Below are 19,814 nucleotides of genomic sequence, written 5' to 3' on the forward strand. Positions count from 1 at the left end.
GTGTTCCTTCTAGGAGATATAAGGAAGTGACATAAAGGTGAAAGGGGGTGCTGTTCTGCTCTCAAGGATAAGGCAGCCTTGGGAGGGAACCACACAAATACTTAAATTCAATGGGCTATGACCTTCAGTTGACAACACACTGGTTATTAGAGAGGGGGACACAGAGAAGAGATTAAACTAACCTTGGGTAGTCAAGAAAGCTTTAGAGAATCATTTTAACTGAAAATCATTACGGCTCTCTTACACCAAACTTATGACTTCACTAGAGAAGATAAGGAAAAATATGGTACTTTCTCTTCTAACCAGTTTTCTGGACATAATATTGGAGGGCACAGAATCCTTGGCTATGAATCTTTGGGAAATTTGAAAACTGTGTGAGCATATAGAGAGATGCTGGCTCCCACACTCTTCCAGAATAGGACCAGGCCTTGGCATGGGGCGAAATGGGAGTCACCCTAGATAACGCCATTCTTATTTATTAGAGCAAAGTGTATCCTTCCAGATGGGTTTTCTGGTGTAACTGGATAGGAGCACGTAGATGAAAAAAACATCTTCTTCATCATCAACATGGAGAAAATGAGGAGATGGTTTGCTCCAAGGCTTTTTACCCACTCCCCCTCCAGTTTTGAGAGAAAGGAGAAAAAGCAGACCTCATTCTAAAGTAAAGCCTCACTACTCAACCTGTGACTGATGCACCAGCAGCATGAGCATCACCTGGAAGCTAGTTAGAAATGCAGAATCTTGGGACATCTGGGTGTCTCAGTTGTTAAATGTCTGCCTTCATCTCGGGTCATGATCCCAGGGTCCTAGGATCCAGCACCACATCGGGCTCCCTGCTAGGCAGGAAGCCTGCTTCTTCCCTCTGCCCCTGCTTGTGTTCCCTCTCTCATGGTGTCTCTCTCTGTCAAATAAATAAAATCTTTAAAAAAGAAAGGAAGGTTAAATACCCAGTAGTGCAATTTCTGGGTCATAGGGTAGCTCTAGTTTCAACATTTTGAGGAACCTCCATGTTGTTTTCCAGAGTGGTTGCACCAGCTTGCATTCCCACCAACAGTGGAGGAGGGTTCCCCTTTCTCCGCATCCTCGCCAGCATCTGTCATTTCCTGACTTGTTAATTTTAGCCATTCTGACTGGTGTGAGGTGATATCTCATTGTGGTTTTGATTTGTATTTCCCTGATGCCGAGTGACCTGGAGCACTTTTTCATGTGTCTGTTGGCCATCTGGATGTCTTCTTTGCAGAAATGTCTGTTCATGTCCTCTGCCCATTTCTTGATTGGATTGTTTGTTCCTTGGGTGTTGAGTTTGCTAAGTTCCTTATAGATTTTGGATACTAGCCCTTTATCTGATATGTCATTTGCAAATATCTTCTCCCATTCTGTCAGTTGTCTTTTGGTTTTGTTAACTGTTTGCTTTGCTGTGCAAAAGCTTTTGATCTTGATGAAATCCCAATAGTTCATTTTTGCCCTTGCTTCCCTTGCTTCCCTTGCCTTTGCTGGTGTTCCTAGGAAGATGTTGCTATGGCTGAGGTCGAAGAGGTTGCTGCCTGTGTTCTCCTCAAGGATTTTGATGGATTCCTTTCTCACACTGAGGTCCAACGCAGTGATCCGAAGGGGCACGTGTACCCAAATGTTTATAGCAGCAATGTCTACAATAGCCAAACTATGGAAAGAACCTAGATGTCCATCAACAGATGAATGGATAAAGAAGATGTGGTATATATACACAATGGAATACTATGCAGCCATCAAAAGAAATGAAATCTTGCCATTTGCGACGACGTGGATGGAACTAGAGGGTATCATGCTTAGTGAAATAAGTCAATCAGAGAAAGACAACTATCATATGATCTCCCTGATATGAGGACATGGAGAAGCAACATGGGGGGTTAGGGGGATAGGAGAAGAATAAATGAAACAAGATGGGATTGGGAGAGAGACAAACCATAAATGACTCTTAATCTCACAAAACAAACTGGGGGTTGCTGGGGGGAGTTGGGGTTGGGAGAGGGGGAGGGGGTTATGGACATTGGGGAGGGTATGTGCTATCGTGAGTGCTGTGAAGTGTGTAAACCTGGTGATTCACAGACCTGTACCCCTGGGGATAAAAATACATTATATGTTTATAAAAAAAAAAAAAATTGGAAGGGGGGGGCGAGCCATAAGAGACTATGGACTCTGAAAAACAACCTGAGGGTTTTGAAGGGTCGGGGGTGGGAGGTTGGGGGAACAGGTGGTGGGTAATAGGGAGGGCACATATTGCATGGAGCACTGGGTGTTGTGCAAAAACAATGAATACTGTTACGCTGAAAAAATAAATAAATTTAAATTAGAAAAAAAAAAGAAAGGAAGGAAGGAGGGAAGGAAAGGAGAAAAAGAAAAGAAAGAAAAAGAAATGCAAAATCTTGGGCCCCAGCCCCAAATGACTTCATCAGAAGGGTGGGAATGACTCCATCAGAAGGGGCTGCTTAACAGGATGCATAGGTGATTAGATTTGTACGCGTGTTAAAGTTTGAGAAGCCCCACTCTAGACCAGCATGGTGGCTGAACATTGGAATCACCTCAATATCCTTTTAAAGCACTGATCCCACCCCCAGGAATTCTGATTTAAATGGTCTGGCTTCCTAAGTGATTCCAAATGTGAATGAAGGTAGTAAAGCACACGGGAGCCTCTTGTTCCCTATAAGAACCTCTGAAATCGCAGAGGGTCTGGGTGTTGCTGACATGGAATGGATATGGAGAGCTCCTGGAAATCCGGTGAACCTCCTGCCCCTTCTCTGTACAGGTAGGAGCTGGGACCAAGCCGGCTCTTCAGAGTCAGGGGCCTGACCTTATCCTTGCTCCTAGACTCATGAAGGCTACTCACCATACATCTCAGTATGTGGAATCCATGTAGAAATTCGTTATGGTAGCTTAGAACCTTAAGCCCAGAATGTTCTATGTATGCCTAAGTGTTTTGCTCATCCTCAAGCAAATCATTTGTGTTCAGGATAGGGTCCTGTGCTGTAGAACGTAATAAAAGGAGAAAGGTTGTCCAAGAAAGTTAGGGGCCTAAAGTCGTAAAGCAAGAAATGAACAACAACAACAAAAAAAAACAAAAGAAGTTATCCAAAGGAAGCAGCACCCAGTGAACCCCAGCCATGAGTCAGCACAGGGGAGGCTCAGCCCCTTCTAGGGCAGCCTGATTAAGGATCAGGCTCAGCTGCTGGGCTGGGCTGTGTGTGCTGCTGCTTCTCGTCCCAAGACAAAGTTTTAATAGCAACTTCCCTTCTTCGGCTGCTTAAATTTTTTTTTCCCTCCCTGTGGCTGGAAAGAAGTGTCACATTTTACTCACTCCCCAGCCTTTGTCCCCACCCCCTCCCAGAGAAGGTTTGCACATGTGGAGGGAGCCCTGTGAGCCACCTCCAGCCTAGGGCGACTGCTGTAAGGGAACTTTCAGCTCCTCTCCTTGCAACACTATGAAGTTCCTCGGGAAGCCCAGGACTCGGACAGCTGCTTTTCTGCCTCTTTGCCTGCTTTTTTTGAAGATTCTGCAAGCAGGGCATGGCCACCTTTATAACAACAGCTATGCTGGGTGAGTGAGTGACTTTCGTTTCCTGTGTGACTTTTAGTTGGATAAGGGGACTGGTTTGCTCTTGAGTCTACCTCAGATTTTTTTTTTCTCATCTGTGATTTTTGTGTGAATCTGTCCACTTCGCCCTCACCTAAAGTAAAGCATGTGTGCAGTTCCCAGCTCTTAGGTAGAGCTCACTGAGAGAACGCGGAGGTCGCAAGTCTAGCTTTTCACACTTTTTATAGTGTGCCACCCTCCACTGTGGACCAGTGTTGAATGAGATTCTGTCCTTGGAGTGGCCAGCATTTACAGTATCTGCGTAAAAAGGATGCTGTTGTGCCACGTGAATTATGACCTGAAAACTAGAGCTTCTCCTTCAGGATTGTAGACAGAAAGGGTTGAAATTCACCAGTGATTAAGACCGGAGGGGGTGGGGGTGGGTGGCTGTGTGTGTGTGTGTGTGTGTGTGTGTGTGTGTGTGTGTGTTAGCCTGCATAGTGGTTATTAGAAAGATTTTAAAATCTGAGCCATGCAAATGAGCCAGCTCAAAATAAGCCGAATAAAAGTAGTCAACAGTAAAACTGGGTGTTTTTTTTCGGAAGGGAAGAATGTAGAAGGGGAAAAAACAATAAGCTCCCCCACCCCACCCCACCCCACCCGTGTCTGTAGCTTAGGGTACCTTTCTTAAGGAGGCACAGGACTGCATACGAAGCAGTGTGCAACTCTGCACCTTTTTTCCCAAAGGCTTGTTGTGGACGCTACAACACTTGTTTTACTCAGATTTGCAGGATGTCATTCTTTGAATCTGGAAATTACGACATTACTGCATTTTAAATCAGGAAGAATCTTAAATAGCTCATCTAATTCAATTGCTTTTTATAGAGGAGGAAAACCAGGGTCTTAAATCTTTATCTTTCTGTAACTATCAATTGAGGAAAACTTTCCCCTAGGTGTGTCCAGTGTGTTAAGGCACAGTTGTTCTTACTAGGAATAATGTAAAGAAGAACTTGTAAGTATGACCCTGGAAAGAGAAATACTTCCCTTTTGTCTCCTAAAGAATTTAGTGCTGGGGCGCCTGGGTGGCTCAGTGGGCTGGGCCTCTGCCTTCGGCTCAGGTCATGATCTCAGGGTCATGCTTCCTCCACCTCCTTTGCCTGCCTCTCTGCCTACTTGTGATCTCTCTCTGTCCAATAAATAAAATTTAAAAAAATAATAAAGAATCTAGGCCCTCCCTTTACTGTTTCTCCTGAATATGGTGCTTACAGGGAAAACTTAAACAAAACAATACAAAAAAACCTGTCCTCAGTTTTGGGGACAATAAGATGGGGGAGGAGGCATTGGTGGAGATGAGGGCTATAAACGGTAATACAATCTTGATTTTTCCACTCCTGTGTTCCAGGGAGAAAGAGAAAGGGGCGAACATCAGAAAGGTTGCTTATCAGTCTCCTAAACACACAGGGTTCAGGCTTCACATCCTGTTGTTCGTCATGCCTTTGGAGATCTGGACAAAGGAGCCATGTTTCATGACTGGTATTGACCCCACTGTGGACTTTACGGACTCTCCTGTCTGGTGTCAGGCCACGTGATAATCATAGATCACAGGTTTAGACACACCGTGTGACCTAGGACCACACTGCTCCACTCGGCTGGGGCCCTGTTCTTAATTATTTCAGTGTGTGGTGCTTGATGATGACCAAGTTAGCAGACCTGCTTCAGCGGAGCAGGTGCAGGCACTTAGCTAAGCAGCACGTAGAGGAAACGCAGCCAATGGCAGTAAATTTTTCCTTCTAGAATTTGTTGCAACTGGAACTTTTCTGGAGGAAGCTGCACTATTTTTCTGTTCTGCAATGAAAGCATTAATTGCTGTTTTCCCTTTGGCTGCGACATAATAAGTCAGTCCCAAATGTATGAATTAGCGGATATCTGAAAGTTGGAGAAAAAAGTTGAAACATTTGAGAAACTGAAGATCGCTTTACCTGTCCATCACTGTAGAAGCCTAGAGCATCTTTAAAACCGGAAGTGTCTGGGCACATTCCCACCAGAAATGGGGGATTTTAACTTCATCTTACTAAAAAGGCCATTCTCTCATCACGAAAGACAGAAATGCTGCTTATGTTTGGGATTCCTTTGCTTGCCTCCCTCAGGAACTACTTTCTGCCTGTCTCGTTCTTGAGTGAGTAAGAACCTGATGGCATGACATGGTGGCATAGTTACTTCGTGTGATCTTTGTTGCCAATTCAAGATTAAAATTCTAGACCACCTCACTTTTTCTCCATTAATAGGTTTAGGCTTTGTTAATTATGGAGCGGTCCCATTTCTTGCATTTTGGTAAAAACAATTTTGTAGGTCTTTATCAACAATATAATGCAGTTTTGGGTATCCCCATTTTACAGTTAAGCTAAATGAAGTACAACTGGGTAATCCAACTTCAGAGCTAACTAACCCAAGGTCATTGTAAGGGCACAGTTGGGATTCTAACCTGGCTCTGCTTGACTGGACAAGCTACTTCCTATTCCATCACTCCTTTAAGATACAGAAGATAATTGGTCTTAAGGAAAACTGAAGGTTTAATCTTGTTTGGGGAACTGATAGTTTCAGGGATTATGTAGCTAAAAGTCTAATTGTGGTTCCCTTCTCTAGGTGATGAGTCATTGATGGTGAATCTTATTAGAAAAGCAGGCAGACAACACAAGGGATGGAAAGTGGAAGATGAGTAAAAACAAAGTAGCACAGGAACTGGCCATGGGTGTTTGCCTTCATTCATTCAAGAAGTAATATTACTCTGTGCCAAGAACATTAACCAACAGAGTCCATGCCCTCTGATAGCTTGGTTTAGTAAATAACCCCACACATAACATTAGTAGAAATGTATAAATGTTGTGTGGAATGAAGAGACCATGAGGATTGATTAGTGAGCTCTGAACCAAGAAGGGAGGAGTGGAAATCTATTCTAGGCTTCGCCTGTTCTGATCACTCAGCCCTGCTATAGCTCAGCTGGGGAGGAATGTGAACATGCTTCCTGACACTAGGGTTCCTTGTTGGACTTGAGCCCAGTGGTACTGGATGTGCCTGCTGAGTACTGGAACACTCCTTCCTCACTCAGCCCAGCACATGCTGAAGACTCCTTTCCTGTCACTGTGTGGTCATTTCTCCTTTCAGGGGAGCAACTCTAAGGACTGCCTTTGTCCCATGACCATAGGTATGTATGTGCAAGGCTGGTTATGGCCCACTGGACAGCTGGTGTATGCTGAATAGTCAGTGTCCATGCAGTATCCACACCCCCATCCTTAACCCTGTTGCCCCCAACACCCCATACCCCCACCTTGGTTTACTAGTCCTTCATGGAAAACGATATGGAGAATTAGGAATGGAAGGAAACAGGGTTTGCTTTTTAAGAAGGCAGTTTGGTCCTTGAAACCGTTAAGCAAAGAGACCCCAAATCAGGATGTGACCTATTGAAAAGCAGACAACTATGAGAAATACGGTAACTCAGAACAGCTTGAACTTCAGGGACATCATATTTGTTTTCCAGCTTACCACTCTGGCTCTCAACAACAGCTTTTTATTTTCATCCTCCAATGGTAGCTTCCTTTTAGAGTCTAACTTTTAGAAACCCAGAGCTAGAGTTCAAGAGCACAGGGTGGTCATTGGAATCTGAGTTGTCTTCTATGGTGGTAGTTAAAACCCCTTTCAGGTAAGATGGCTCGAAATCCCTGTTTGCCTGAGACTGGCGCTGTTCTCACCTGCTCTTCTGGCCTAGTAATTGGCAATACCCCATTTCAGTCTGAACAGAGTCCTGATTTAGATGGTAAATCATGGATTCAGCCTTATTCACTGTGTTTCCTTCTTTAATAAGCATTGTTTCAAGTTTTCAGCTCCCTTCTTATTTCAAGACTGCAAATTTAGTTCCTTACTATCTTCCTGTAGAAAGTCTCCTCCTTGTCCTCTCTCTCTTCTCCCTTGCCATAGCCACCAGTCATATTCAGTATTTCCTTATCGTAGCCCAAATTAAGGTGGCTTTCTCCTAACTGCTCTACCTCTCTACTCCATTCTCATTCTAATGATCTTACTAAAATAAGCCTTTGCACGTGTTACTCCCTTGCTCAAAAATCTACTTTGGCTTCCTATTGCTAATTACATCAAATCCAGAATCCTTTGCCTGGCTTTCAAGGGCTCTATAATCAGACTCTCTGGTTCTCCTGTCTCTATTTCACTCCTCTTCAGCCTTGAGACTCCTCTGTAGTCCAGAGAAAAGGGAGTGCTTCAGCCTTGATCCATCTTTAACAAAAGAAGGCAGGCCCCATTCATCATAAGGGCCTAAAGCAAGAATGAGCCATCTCAGATCATGAATGATAGATTGGAATGTGTGAGCTATAGGGGCATTGGGGAATTATGAAAGATGTACAGTAGGTTTTAAGTTTGGTTTTTGAACTCATTCTTCACAAGTCATTGTGGTTTATAGAATAGTTCTTCAGTGTTCTCTGGAAAGTTCCTTTGAGCTCTTGGCCCTTATTAATGGGAGAATAACTTAAGTTTTCCTTATGCACTAGCTCAAAGGGCAACTCCTAAGTGCTGATTATCAGGTGTTTATTCCAAAAGCTTTATTCCCCACAGTCTGTTCTGTGTGTTGAGGCCTCCTGCTTTGCTTGGTAAAAGCATACGATGCTGTAGGTCTCTATTTCCTCTGACCTGAACTCCCAGGCAGGCATAGGGATCAGCATTCCCTCTGCCACTGAGCTAGTAAAAAGAGGAGTGTTTTATGTGCTTCTGGGCCACTTCTTGGATCCCAGTCTGATAATGAAGACTTTATTTTATGGCACCAGGATACATTCTGGGTAATACCGTTAAGCATGATCACTTCCACTTCCTGAAAAGTAGTGAAGGATGTTACTATTCCATAATTTTATATTGTGAAAGCTACAAAAGCATAAGTCTTTTAGTCTGTGTAAATGGAACTGCTGATCAGAAAAGGAAGTTGTCTTGTGAACTATTCTAGTCTTCACTACAATCCCTCAGTACATAACTGGTTCATAGGATTAGAATTTGCTTTGCCAAACAAATACCTTTTCCAGTCTGCCTCTGGTCGTTAGTTTCTTCATAATAAAGTGAATGTAGAATATGAAGTTTTCAAGTAGCTTGTTCTGGGTAGTATAGTAAATGTCATTAATTATTTTATTAAAGGTTCAAGCAAGCTTTAAAATGACTTCAACAAAATTACCATCTTCCCAGTGTATTTGAAAATAATAAAATATTAGTATTTTTTACTAAGAATACTGTTGGGTTGTGGGTTTGCTGGTTTGTTTTTGTTTGTTCTTTTTCTACAACAACCCCAAATCTCAATGGTTTGAACAAGAATTTCTTTCTCATGTAGAAATACAAGCAGGTATAGTTGGTAGTGCCAGAGGAATGGACTCTGTCCTGTGTCTCTGCCATGCTCAACACTCAGCTCCCAAATGTGGTTCAGTGAGTCTAGCTCTTGAGGTCCAGCCAGCAGGACCATGGAAAGTGTTGGTCCCTCTCCTTTAAGGGAACAATCCTTCGCCATCACTCCCTACTGGCCAGAGTTAGACAGATTTAGCTGCATGGGAGGCTATGAAATAATGGCTGGGAATGGTGAGTATGGCTTGGGGGAAACATACTAGGAAATAACTAGCAGCTTCTCTCAGTGGTCACTCTGACATTTAATGATTACCAATCTACTTTCCCTTCTATTTCATTCTCCTATAGAAGCAATCCATCCAAATGGGCTTTTAGAATTGTGTACTTGACACAGATTCAAAATGTGCATTTTTATTTTGTAAATGGTATTTAAGTCATAGAATCAGAAAAGAAAGACCACAAAATTAGAGCTTAGTCCCTTTCTTTAATACACGAGGAAGCAGAACTCAAAAAAAAAAAAAAAATTTGCAGAGCTGGTGGAGTGGGACTAAAACCCAGGTCAGGTGAGTTTGAAGTAGTCCTTATAGTTAACAACACTGTTTGGTGAATCCAGAAATCTTACTCTGTCTTATTCCTTAGGGTTATTGGGGATGAAGTAAAATGACTTCTCAGCCTTGGCAAATCTGAGAAGTGTTTAATGAGGGAGGATTTAATTTCATTTCTATAAATATTTGTAGCATATCTGGCCCTCTGCTAGTCTGGGACTACAGATAAAAGAGCAGTCCATGTGCATAGTGTAATGAGTAACTTGGGTAAGTAAACAATTTCAACTCTGGGATCACTGTGCCCACAGACAAAACTCTTGGTGCCGAGTGAGTGCAAGAGAAAGGATCACTTAATCTAGACCTCTGAAAGGTCAAAAAAGGCTTTTTCATTGTGAGAAGAGTCTTTAAAAGACAGAAATCTGAGTGAATTATTAAATATGCAAAGTATTTTACATTTTTCTTCTGAATGTTTGGGACTCCGAGAACATGGTCCTCATCTCAGGCATAAAGAACAAATAGAAATTAAGTGAAGGCTTTCCAGACACAGGGATATATTGCCTGTGCAAAGAACAACAGGTGAGAACTTGGTCAAATCTAGAAAATGAGAGCAATTAAGTATGAACAAAATAAGGTATTTCTCTTGGTAGGAGAGGTGAGGTAAGCCTTCAAGGTCATGAACTCTTTTATGTCCCATAACATGAAGTTCTGGTTTCTCCCAAGGGTGATTAGATGCTAGTCAAGAATTTTACAAAAAAAAGAAAAGAAAAGAAAAAAAGAAAGAAGAAAGAAAAAAAAATCTAGATTACTTTCTTCCCCTGCCCCCCAAGGAAAATTCCCTTTCCCATCATTGAGAAGGGAAGACTTAAAGGCTAATAATTGGGGACAAAAGACTGGGATATTATAGTGATCATGGTAATAACATGGTAGAGCCTTGTTTCTGGCAGTAACAATCAAAGAGAAAGGATGGAACCAATTAAAGAAATACTTAACAGGTAGAATTTTCACAATTGGGTAACTGAAGAGGAGACGAAGGAGGAAATAGTGTAAAATGATTCTTAGGATTAATAGAACTGAGCTCTTTGCAGAGAGGGTAAGTACTACTTCAGCTCTGTGTAGTTTGAGGGATTTATAAAGTACCCAACTGGATAGATGGCTCTGAAGCTCAAGATATCTAGACTGTGGAATTGATTCCAGGAACTGATGTATGCCTTCTTAAAACCATCAAGTATAGGATGGGGCATCTAGGAAGCACTCATTACATTAAAAATAAAGAACTCAAACCAAGATAGAACAATGAGGGGAAGGAAGAGCCAGAGAAACTAGTAGAAAGTACTAGAACAAAACCCAGGAGAGTAAGATCCAAGAAAGGTGAGGCCAGTCACATTAAATATGACAAAGTGATATCCATTGGCTTGGCCATTCAAGATCTCAGTTGTATTATCATCAGAGGTGCTTTTAGTGAAATGGTGAGGGAAATCCAGAGCACGGTCAGCTGAAGACAAATGGGATGTGAGGACATTAGCGGTGAGTGTAGACCATAATTTAAAGAAGCTTATCCATGAAGTCAGAGTGGAGAGTTGATAAATATTTGAAAGGGTTTTGTTCTTGTTTTTACTACTTAAGATAAGGGAGTATGACCATGTTTTATGCCAGGTGGCAAGAATAAGAGTAATAGGGGCACCTGAGTGGCTCAGTGGGTAAAAGCCTCTGCCTTCGGCTCGGGTCATGTTCTCAGGATCCTGGAATCGAGCCCCACATCAGGCTCTCTGCTCGGTGGGGAGCCTGCTTCCTCCTCTCAATCTCTCTCTCTCTCTCTCTCTCTCTGCCTGCATACCTGTGATCTCTGTCTGTCAAATAAATAAATAAAATCTTAAAAAAAATAAGAGTAAGACTATAGTTAAGAAATAGAGTTAGGTGTCTGAAGAGATAGGAAGCTAGCTGGCCTCTTTCCTAAAAAACAAACAAAAAACAAAACAAAACAAAAACAAAAAAAACCTAGCCCTATGAAGACATAGTAGATAGAGGACCTGATAAAAGATGATTTTTCAGGGGCACCTGGGTGGCTCAGTGGGTTAAAGCCTCTGCCTTTCGCTCAGGTCATGATCCCAGGGTCCTGGGATCGAACCCCGCATCGGGCTCTCTGCTGGGCAGGGAGCCTGCTTCCTCCTTTCTCTCTCTCTCTCTGCCTGCCTCTCTCCCTACTTGTGATCTCTATCTGTCAAATAAATAAATAAAATCTTAAAAAAAAAAGAGTCTCTTTAAAAAAAAAAAGATGATTTTTCAGTTTTCTTTTTTTTTAAGATTTTATTTGTTTATTTGACAGACAGAGATCACGAGTAGGCAGAGAGGCAGGCAGAGAGAGAGGAAGGGAACCAGGCTCCCTGCTGAGCAGAGAGCCCAATGCAGGGCTCAATCCCAGGACCCTGGGTCAAGACCTGAGCAGAAGGCAGAGGCTTTAACCCACTGAGCACCCCAGGCACCCCTCAGTTTTGTTTTCTTAAACTTAAATTTTAAATTTACTGTACAGAGGATTCCTATACCTTGCTTCCTCTAATGTTAACAAATTTCTCACAAAATTTATAAATTGGAATATAATATAGGTGTTAAGTGTATTATTATGTCTAATATTAGTTGGAAAGTCTCTCATGTAGATAACCTATTACAAAACTGATTACCTTTCATCTTCCTGGGAAATTAAAAGTTCTGTTAAAATGTCTTCATGTTGTCTTAGCCAAATGAATGGGCTTCCCTTTTCCCTCCTCCTGTCAATTCCCTCCGGACTGGAGGTACACCATCCTCTCCATCTTTCCAGTCCCGTCTTCCCTCATCATACCACACTTACCAAGTACCAGCCAAACCAACGTATGCCTTACCACCAATCCTATGTTCCAGGAAGGGTTAGGAATCTCCAAAGCAGAGAGCAGAAGAGTCTCTGCCTCTTGAGGGCATTTTTTTTTTACTCTTTAAAATTCAATTTAGTTAACATACTATATTAGTTTCAGGGATGGAATCTTATGATTCACCAATTGCATTTAACACCCAGTGCTCTTTATGTCAAGGGCTCTGTTTAATACCCATCATCCAATTATCCTTTCCCTCCAGCAACCTTGAGGGCTTTGATCTTAATTCAGTGATCTAAACTGGGGCAGGGGAGAAGGGGAGAATGAAAATGCAACTGCATTAGATCAACAACCCTCTTCCTACTCTTGACTTTTGACACACAGAGTGTGTATTTGTATAGCATTTCAGTCTTAGATTGAGTGTTGCTAAATGTTACAACTAGGGTATCACATTTTATCACCAGATGAGCTTATTTTTGCACTTAAAGAATCTGTGACAACCTATACAGGTGACCTCATTTGCCATATTTTCACATCCCTCTTCTATCTTTTAGATTTCCGTCTTAATGGGACTAATTTATGAATCCTCTAAATGTCTAAGTTCCTATTTGTGATTTTTGTGAATATAATGAAGACACAAGGTTTCTAGTAAGAGACTATAATAGGACTGACCATATCAATCATGTTTCCGTGGAAGGTATATAATGTGTGTATGATGTAGTAGCAATACATTTGGCATCAAAATTGCCAAACATATGGAAGGTTAGAGGGATTTGGGACAACCCTGTATAGCAGGCTGTTCGGAGTAAAAATTTGCTGCTGGAAACTGTATTCTATGCCCTTGACTTACAGGGTAGAAAGGAGGACACAGGAAGAACTGGGCTCCCCCATAGGAGTTTTAAGGCCTCTGTGTGTCAGGAAAAGGGAATGACTGCAAGTGACAAGTAGGAAATCCTCTTAATATAATACCAGATAGAAAGACTACTTCTGCATTTCAGAGAGAATTATAGTCTGACTGGCTTTTCCTCTGCCCTAAATGAGGGTGTTTATTCCCTTAGAATATAGCTGGCCTTTACAGAAGCTGTTCTGAAACTCTGCAGTTACTTAAAGCTCTTACTGTACCTCACTCTCCCTCCCTACTACCCCTGACCCCAAACTTTTTACTAATAAAACCAAAGATGTGTGTCCTTAAGATGGAGTCAATGTGGTGTATGGCCTGAGTTATCTTGTCTTCCATCCTCTCTGACTCAATCTATGAGTCCCAGGCCCACCTCTCTTTCCAAGACAATATCTCCTTTATCAAGTCAACACTAATTTTTTCCCCAAAGTATAGCTGATGGTTACATTAGTTTCAGGTGTACAACATAGCGATTTGACAAGTTTATACCTTATGCTAAGTTCACCACAAGTGTAGCTGCCATCTGTCATCACAAAATCTATTACAATATCATTGACTATTACCCTATGCCGTTCCTGTCACCCCCGTGACTTACTCATTCCGTAACCGGAAGTCCATATCTCCCACTCCCTTTCTCTCCTTATGCCCTTCCCCTACCCGTCTCTGCTCTGGCAACCATCTGTGCATTGTCTGTATTTGAGTCTGTTTCTGTTGGTTTTATTTTTTAGATTCCACATATAAATGAAATCATATGGTCTTTCTCTAACTTAATTCTCTTAGCATAATAACCTTTAGGTCTATCCAAGTTGTTGTAAATGGCAGGATCTCCTCCCTTTTTTACAATTGAATAATATCTGTGTGTGTGTGTGTGTGTGTGTGTGTGTGTGTGTGTGTGTACAACATCTTTATTCATCTATTGGTAGACACCTGGGTTGTTTCCATATTTTGCCTATTGTAAATAATGCTGTAATAACATAGGGATGCCTATATATTTTCAAATTAGTGTGTTTGTTTTCTTTGAGTAGGTCTCTAGTAGAATTACTGGATCTTATGGTTAATTAAGTTAATTAACTTAATTTTTATTAACTTTTTGAGAAACCTCGATTGTGGCTGCACCAGTCTACATTCCCACCAATAGTGCAAGAGGGTTCCCTTTTCTCCACATTGTCACCGACACGTGTTTTACCTTTTTGATTTTAGACAATGTGACACATATTAGGGGGTATCTCACTGTGGTTTTGATTTGCATTTCCCTGATTAGTGATGTTGAACATCTTTTCATGTGTCTATTGGCCACCTGCTGTCATCTTTGGAAAATGTGTATTCGGGTTCTTTGCCTATTTCTAATCAGATCACTGGATTTTTTTGGTTTTTTGTTTGTTTGTTTGTTTGTTTGTTTTGATAAGTTGTATTCTTAGTGGGTTACTATTTAAACTATGTAATCGGAGTTATCCTGTACAAGTTTCTCCTCCCATTCAGTAGGTTGCCTTTTCATTTAGTGTTTCCTTTGCTGTGCTAAGCTCTTTATTTTGGTGTAGTCCTGATAGTTTATTTTGCTTTTGTTTCCCTTGCCTTAGGAGACCTATCTAGAAAAATATTGCTAAGGCTGATATCAAAGAAATTACCGCCTACATTTTCTCGTAGGATTTTTACGGCTGCAGGTCTCACATTTAGGTCTTCCATCCATTTAAGTTTATTTCTGTGTATAAGAAGGTGGCCCATTTCATTCTTTTACATGTAGAGGATCAGTTTTTCCAGTACTGTTTGAAGACATTGTCTGTTTCCCATTGCATATGCTTTTCTCCTTTGTCCTAGACTAATTGACCATATAAGTGTGGGTTTATTTCTGTGTTCTGTTTTGTTCCATTGATCTTGTGTCTATTTTTATGCCACTGTCATACTGTTTTGATCACTATAGTTTTGTATCATATCTTGAAAACTGAGATTGTAGTATCTCTAGTTTTGTTCAAGATTGCATTGGCTTTTGGGGGTCTTTTGTGGTTCTACAAACTTTAGTATGCAAATTCTGTGAAAAAATGTTGTTGGCATGTTAACAGGGCTGAATCTGTAGATTGCTTTGGGTAATATAGACACTTTAACAGTATTTTTCCAATATTGTCTTTGGTTTCTTCAGTGTCTTACAGTTTTCAGAGTATAGGTCTTTCACCTCAATTAAACTTATTCCTAGGCATTTTATTCTTTGGGGCAAGTCAACACTATTTGAGTGCCTACCATGTGCCCAATGGTATTTTAAAGTCTAGAAACGCAGAAATTTAGGTGCTAGGAATTACAGCACTGCTTAAAGCAACAAAACTGTCCTTCATGGGATTTATATCTTAATGGGTGATAAAAAAAAATTACCATAGTGTTAAGATATGATAGGGGTTATGAAGGTACAGCATAGACCAGGAATAAAGAGTGTCAGGAGACAAAATGAGAAGAACAAACTGAGGCCAGGAGCCATGTGACTATCTGGGGGTAGAAATTTCCAGGCAGAAGAAATAGCAAGTGGGATGGGAGCTTGTTGGCCATATCTCTGGACAGGGGTTCTCAGACCAGAAGCACCAGCATCACCTGGGAATGTCACAGAAATGCAGACTCTCAGGCTACACATGTTCCTCCCCACAACCCCCTCTGCATAAAGAACTCCAGGGGTGGACCTAGCAAGAAAGGATTTAACAAGCCTTTCAGGTAATGTGAGCTTAAAGTTTGAGATCCCTGTGGTTCTCATGACATGGCTGCAGCTGAGCCATTGAAGGGCATAGTTACTCTCTTTTTGCCCCTCCCCTGCAGAAAAAAAAAGAAAAAAAATCCTTTATTTCCTTTTTCTTTACAGTGCATAACATCCCCCAAATCCCCTCCACCTCCTTCTGTGGGCCTTTGTCTCTGTGGCATGCATTTCTGGGGAATCCCTCCTTCTCCCTCTCTGAAGCCTGCCTGCCTTTCATGAGCTAGTTCAAACATCACTCCTCAGAAAGGAGTTCCCTGATGCCAGCAACAGCTGTGACTGCTCCCCACTCTGTGATCCCATAGTACTCTATCTGTCCTTTTTTACAATCACCACCGACTGCTGGGTATTAATAGCTTTTTGTGGCTGTCCTATCTTTGCTTTTCCAGGAAGAAAGTTGTTTTACAAGCAAATTGAGAGTAAGGTGCTAGATCTTCCTCTTCTTTTATATTCTCCCAGTGTCCAGATAGTATTTGGGAGATTTGGTAAAAGTTTAGAAGGATGTGAGGGAAGGGCGGGAGAAGGCAGGCAAGGGAGGAAATGAATACATTAGGAATCAAACTTCTGACATTTGCAGGCAGTTTCGCCAGACTAGATTTCATAAAAATAAAGATGGTAGTGAGAACTAGAGGCCATTTGCCCCTCAGGCCTGCAGGGAGGATGTGGGGAATATTGAAAGCTACCACCTGTATGTACCTATGTGCAATCTATCCTACCCTCGTGTCACTTTCTCCCTGCTCAATGCATTTCATGTATCACTCCAATGATTACCCAATTCTGGTCTCAGATACTTTCCTTCTCATGCTCTTAGGACTGCTTTGAACAGTATTGTACCTCATTATGGGCCCAACAACTGGTAGGTCAGTTCTTTCTAAAAAAGGGAACCTTATAAGAAAAAGATGGATGGTAAAGTGGAATTATTACCAATTCAACCATCTCCCCCCAAATTAAATACTTCTAAACCAACTACTGTAAAGATGCAAAATGTGTATAGCATTCTCATTTCTAGAACAACAAGATACCTAAAAGGATTGAGAATGGAAAATATTTAACCAAGGTTTTTATATTTACACATATGGCTTGCTTATAAGTTATTCACAGCTTCTGGTTAAAAAAAAGTACATCTTTAAATAATACTCCTAAAATTGTTCTCTTCATTCATACTGTAATGGAAGCCAGTTCTTCACTTTACCCAATCTGAAAGTGTTAACTTCAAAAAAAGAGAAACGGCCAAAGTGGGGCCCATGAAAATAGTACACCCTAAATGGTGAGACCTGTAAACTCTCATTAACTACTATGACCGTTAAAGGACAACATAGTCCTTAGTTTTCTTAGTTCAAGTGGCAAGTCATAGCTCCCAAACTTTGTGGAGCACCTTATATACTTAACCAATTGGTTTAAATCCGATTCTGCGAAACTTCTGGGGATGCCCATATAATACTTTGACTAAGGCTTGTATGCCTGCCTTTTTTGCCACTAACAGAAGCAAATGATTTTCCATGTTTATTTTCCAGAACATAACTTACCTTCTTCCAAAGCTCTCAGAATGCTTTCCTGTAGCACTTACCACTTTGCAATGTAGGTATTTAATTGTGTTTTCTTCCTGACTAACATGTATATTCACGGGGGATAAAGAACCTCTTCCACTTCAAGTCCAATCTCTACTCAAACTAATACCTGTTTTATTATTGTTATCCTTCCACCCACAGAAGTTGAGCCACACTAAGTTGCCAATATTAAATGTTTTCTCTAAAATAACAGCAGTTTCATATGCTTCAACCTCATAAAAGCTTTAACTAACTGAAAAATGACTTTTTTTTCATGCTGTGGAAATACTAGCAGTTTATATGCAGATTTTCCATTGAAATACCAAGATCTATCAAGTTTACAGTGTATTGCCAGAGCTTCTGGAGTTTTAATGTACAAAGGAATCACCAGGGGATCTTGTTAACATGCAGATTCTGCTTCAGGAGGGTTGGGGTGGGACCTGACATTCTGCATTTCTAACAAGCTCCCAGGTGGGGCTGATGCTGTGGTTCATGGGCCACCTTTGGAATAACAAGTGTTTGGACTGCAGGATGAGGAGTCAAGATGTAAAACCTAGATCTGCCACCAGCGATTTGACTTTGTCGCTTAATCTTTCTAGGCCTTACTTTCTGTAGCGTCCAGGGGTTCAAGTAGGTGGTCTATTACTTCCAAGTCTAATGTGGATGACCTGCGAAGGTCATGTTTACCTAAGTGATTAGAGAGTCCCTACAGCACAGGGGTCAGGAGCACCAGCTCCAGCCTCAAATCTCCTGGGGTAGCATCCCAGCTTTTCCACTTACCCTATGACCTTAAAGAGTTAATCTCTCTGTGCTTCAATTTTCTCCCTTTGTAAAATTGAACTAATACTAAATGCATATATGTAAAGTGCTGAGGACAGACCCTAACACACATAAACTCCAACATAAGCTATTTCCAACACTAATATTCTCGGCAGTTTAATTTCTTAAGAAGCGTTCCTAAGGGAATTATATGAAGTGTGGGCAAAGCCTTAAAGTAGATGGAAAGATGTTTATCACCAATTTTATAAAAATGTGGAACACTACATCTATGTTCAACAAGAAAGGTTACTTATATATTATGAAATCTGTGCCCATTATAAATGCCTAATATATTAGTGCTCAAGATACAATATGAAATGTTAAGAAAACCAGACACCAAACTGTATTAACAGCTTATGTTCATGATTCCTTACAAATGATATGGTTAGCTATCTGGTGGGGGGAAATGCTCTAAAATATTAAGTGATTATTATGACTAAGAGACAGCATCAGGGGGTCCTGTTTTCTTCCTACATTATTTACTAATTCTACATGAGGGATGAACAACTTTTGTATTCAGAGAAATTTTTAACCTGTGTAAATCCCATGGTATCCCCCCTTCCAAAAGTCAACACTATTGCAAGGATTTCAGCTTCTGTTATGCCAAAAGTGTTCTAGAAGCATTGCAAATACGAATCAGAAGCCAGTAAATTTAATAATACAGCACTCAATACCAAACAAATGACTGAAAAGAAAAACAAACGCACTCATCTTTTTTAGTTCAGAGCAAAATTTGAGATTGAGTACTCTAATGAAGCATTAAATGGCCAAAGCGGCTGCCTTGCTGTGTGTCCCATAGATACCAAGGAAACTAGAAAACACTGGAGCAGGGTTTATGACTTTGCAGGTTGGCAAAATACCAGGCACAACCAGCATCATGCTATTGTGTTGTTTAAGTAGATTTTCAAATAGAAATTCTGTGGTTGCCATACCATACTACAAATAAATTTGTATTTTGATCTTTTTCATTTGAAAGTTAATACAATGAGTCAGGACATGCATTTGAAATGACTAGAGGGAGACTCCATTATGCTTTTAGTCTGTTCCTCTATTACATGTATTTTTCTGAGACTGAGCTAACCCATTATGTCTTGAAGAAATTCAAGAAAAACATTTGCTAGCAGTTTTCTACACCATCAATTTCTTTCTAAAGCTTCCATAGTAGTGATAATCACAGCCTAGTCCAGGTTGAACATTAAGGGTTATTTCATCTTGTCTCTGTGGGGCATGGGTTGAAAGGAAAGTTTGTCTGCATAAATTTTCTGCTGCTATTCCACTGTCTGATAAAATTCCACATTCCTATTTTTATTTGACTTCTCAGTACTTTGAACTTCTCACTTTTTGAGTAGACCTCACCTCTGATCTATGAATGCTTGATTATCTCCCTCACCAGTAACTTCAACCTGGAAACTAGAAAAAGAACGTCTGAATAAAACCACTATTCAATCACCTGCAAATCATTTTTCTTTGCCCCTCTCTCATACATTCTAGAACCTTGACTAAAGAGA

At 41.0% G+C, this 19,814-nt stretch overlaps 1 protein-coding gene across 1 annotated transcript in view; it reads left to right on the top strand.

Moving 5' to 3' along the window:
• Nucleotides 1–3,239: 3,239 nt before the first annotated feature.
• The window catches only part of CPA6 (carboxypeptidase A6), a 366,147-nt gene continuing 349,572 nt past the window's right edge, over nucleotides 3,240–19,814 (top strand). The window contains exon 1 of the mRNA XM_046016779.1: nucleotides 3,240–3,571. Coding sequence (XP_045872735.1) covers nucleotides 3,456–3,571 — 116 coding nt within the window. The 5' untranslated portion in view covers nucleotides 3,240–3,455. The remainder of the gene's footprint in view (nucleotides 3,572–19,814) is intronic.

Source organism: Meles meles, chromosome 1, assembly GCF_922984935.1.
Source record: "Meles meles chromosome 1, mMelMel3.1 paternal haplotype, whole genome shotgun sequence".
Lineage (NCBI taxonomy): Eukaryota > Metazoa > Chordata > Mammalia > Carnivora > Mustelidae > Meles > Meles meles.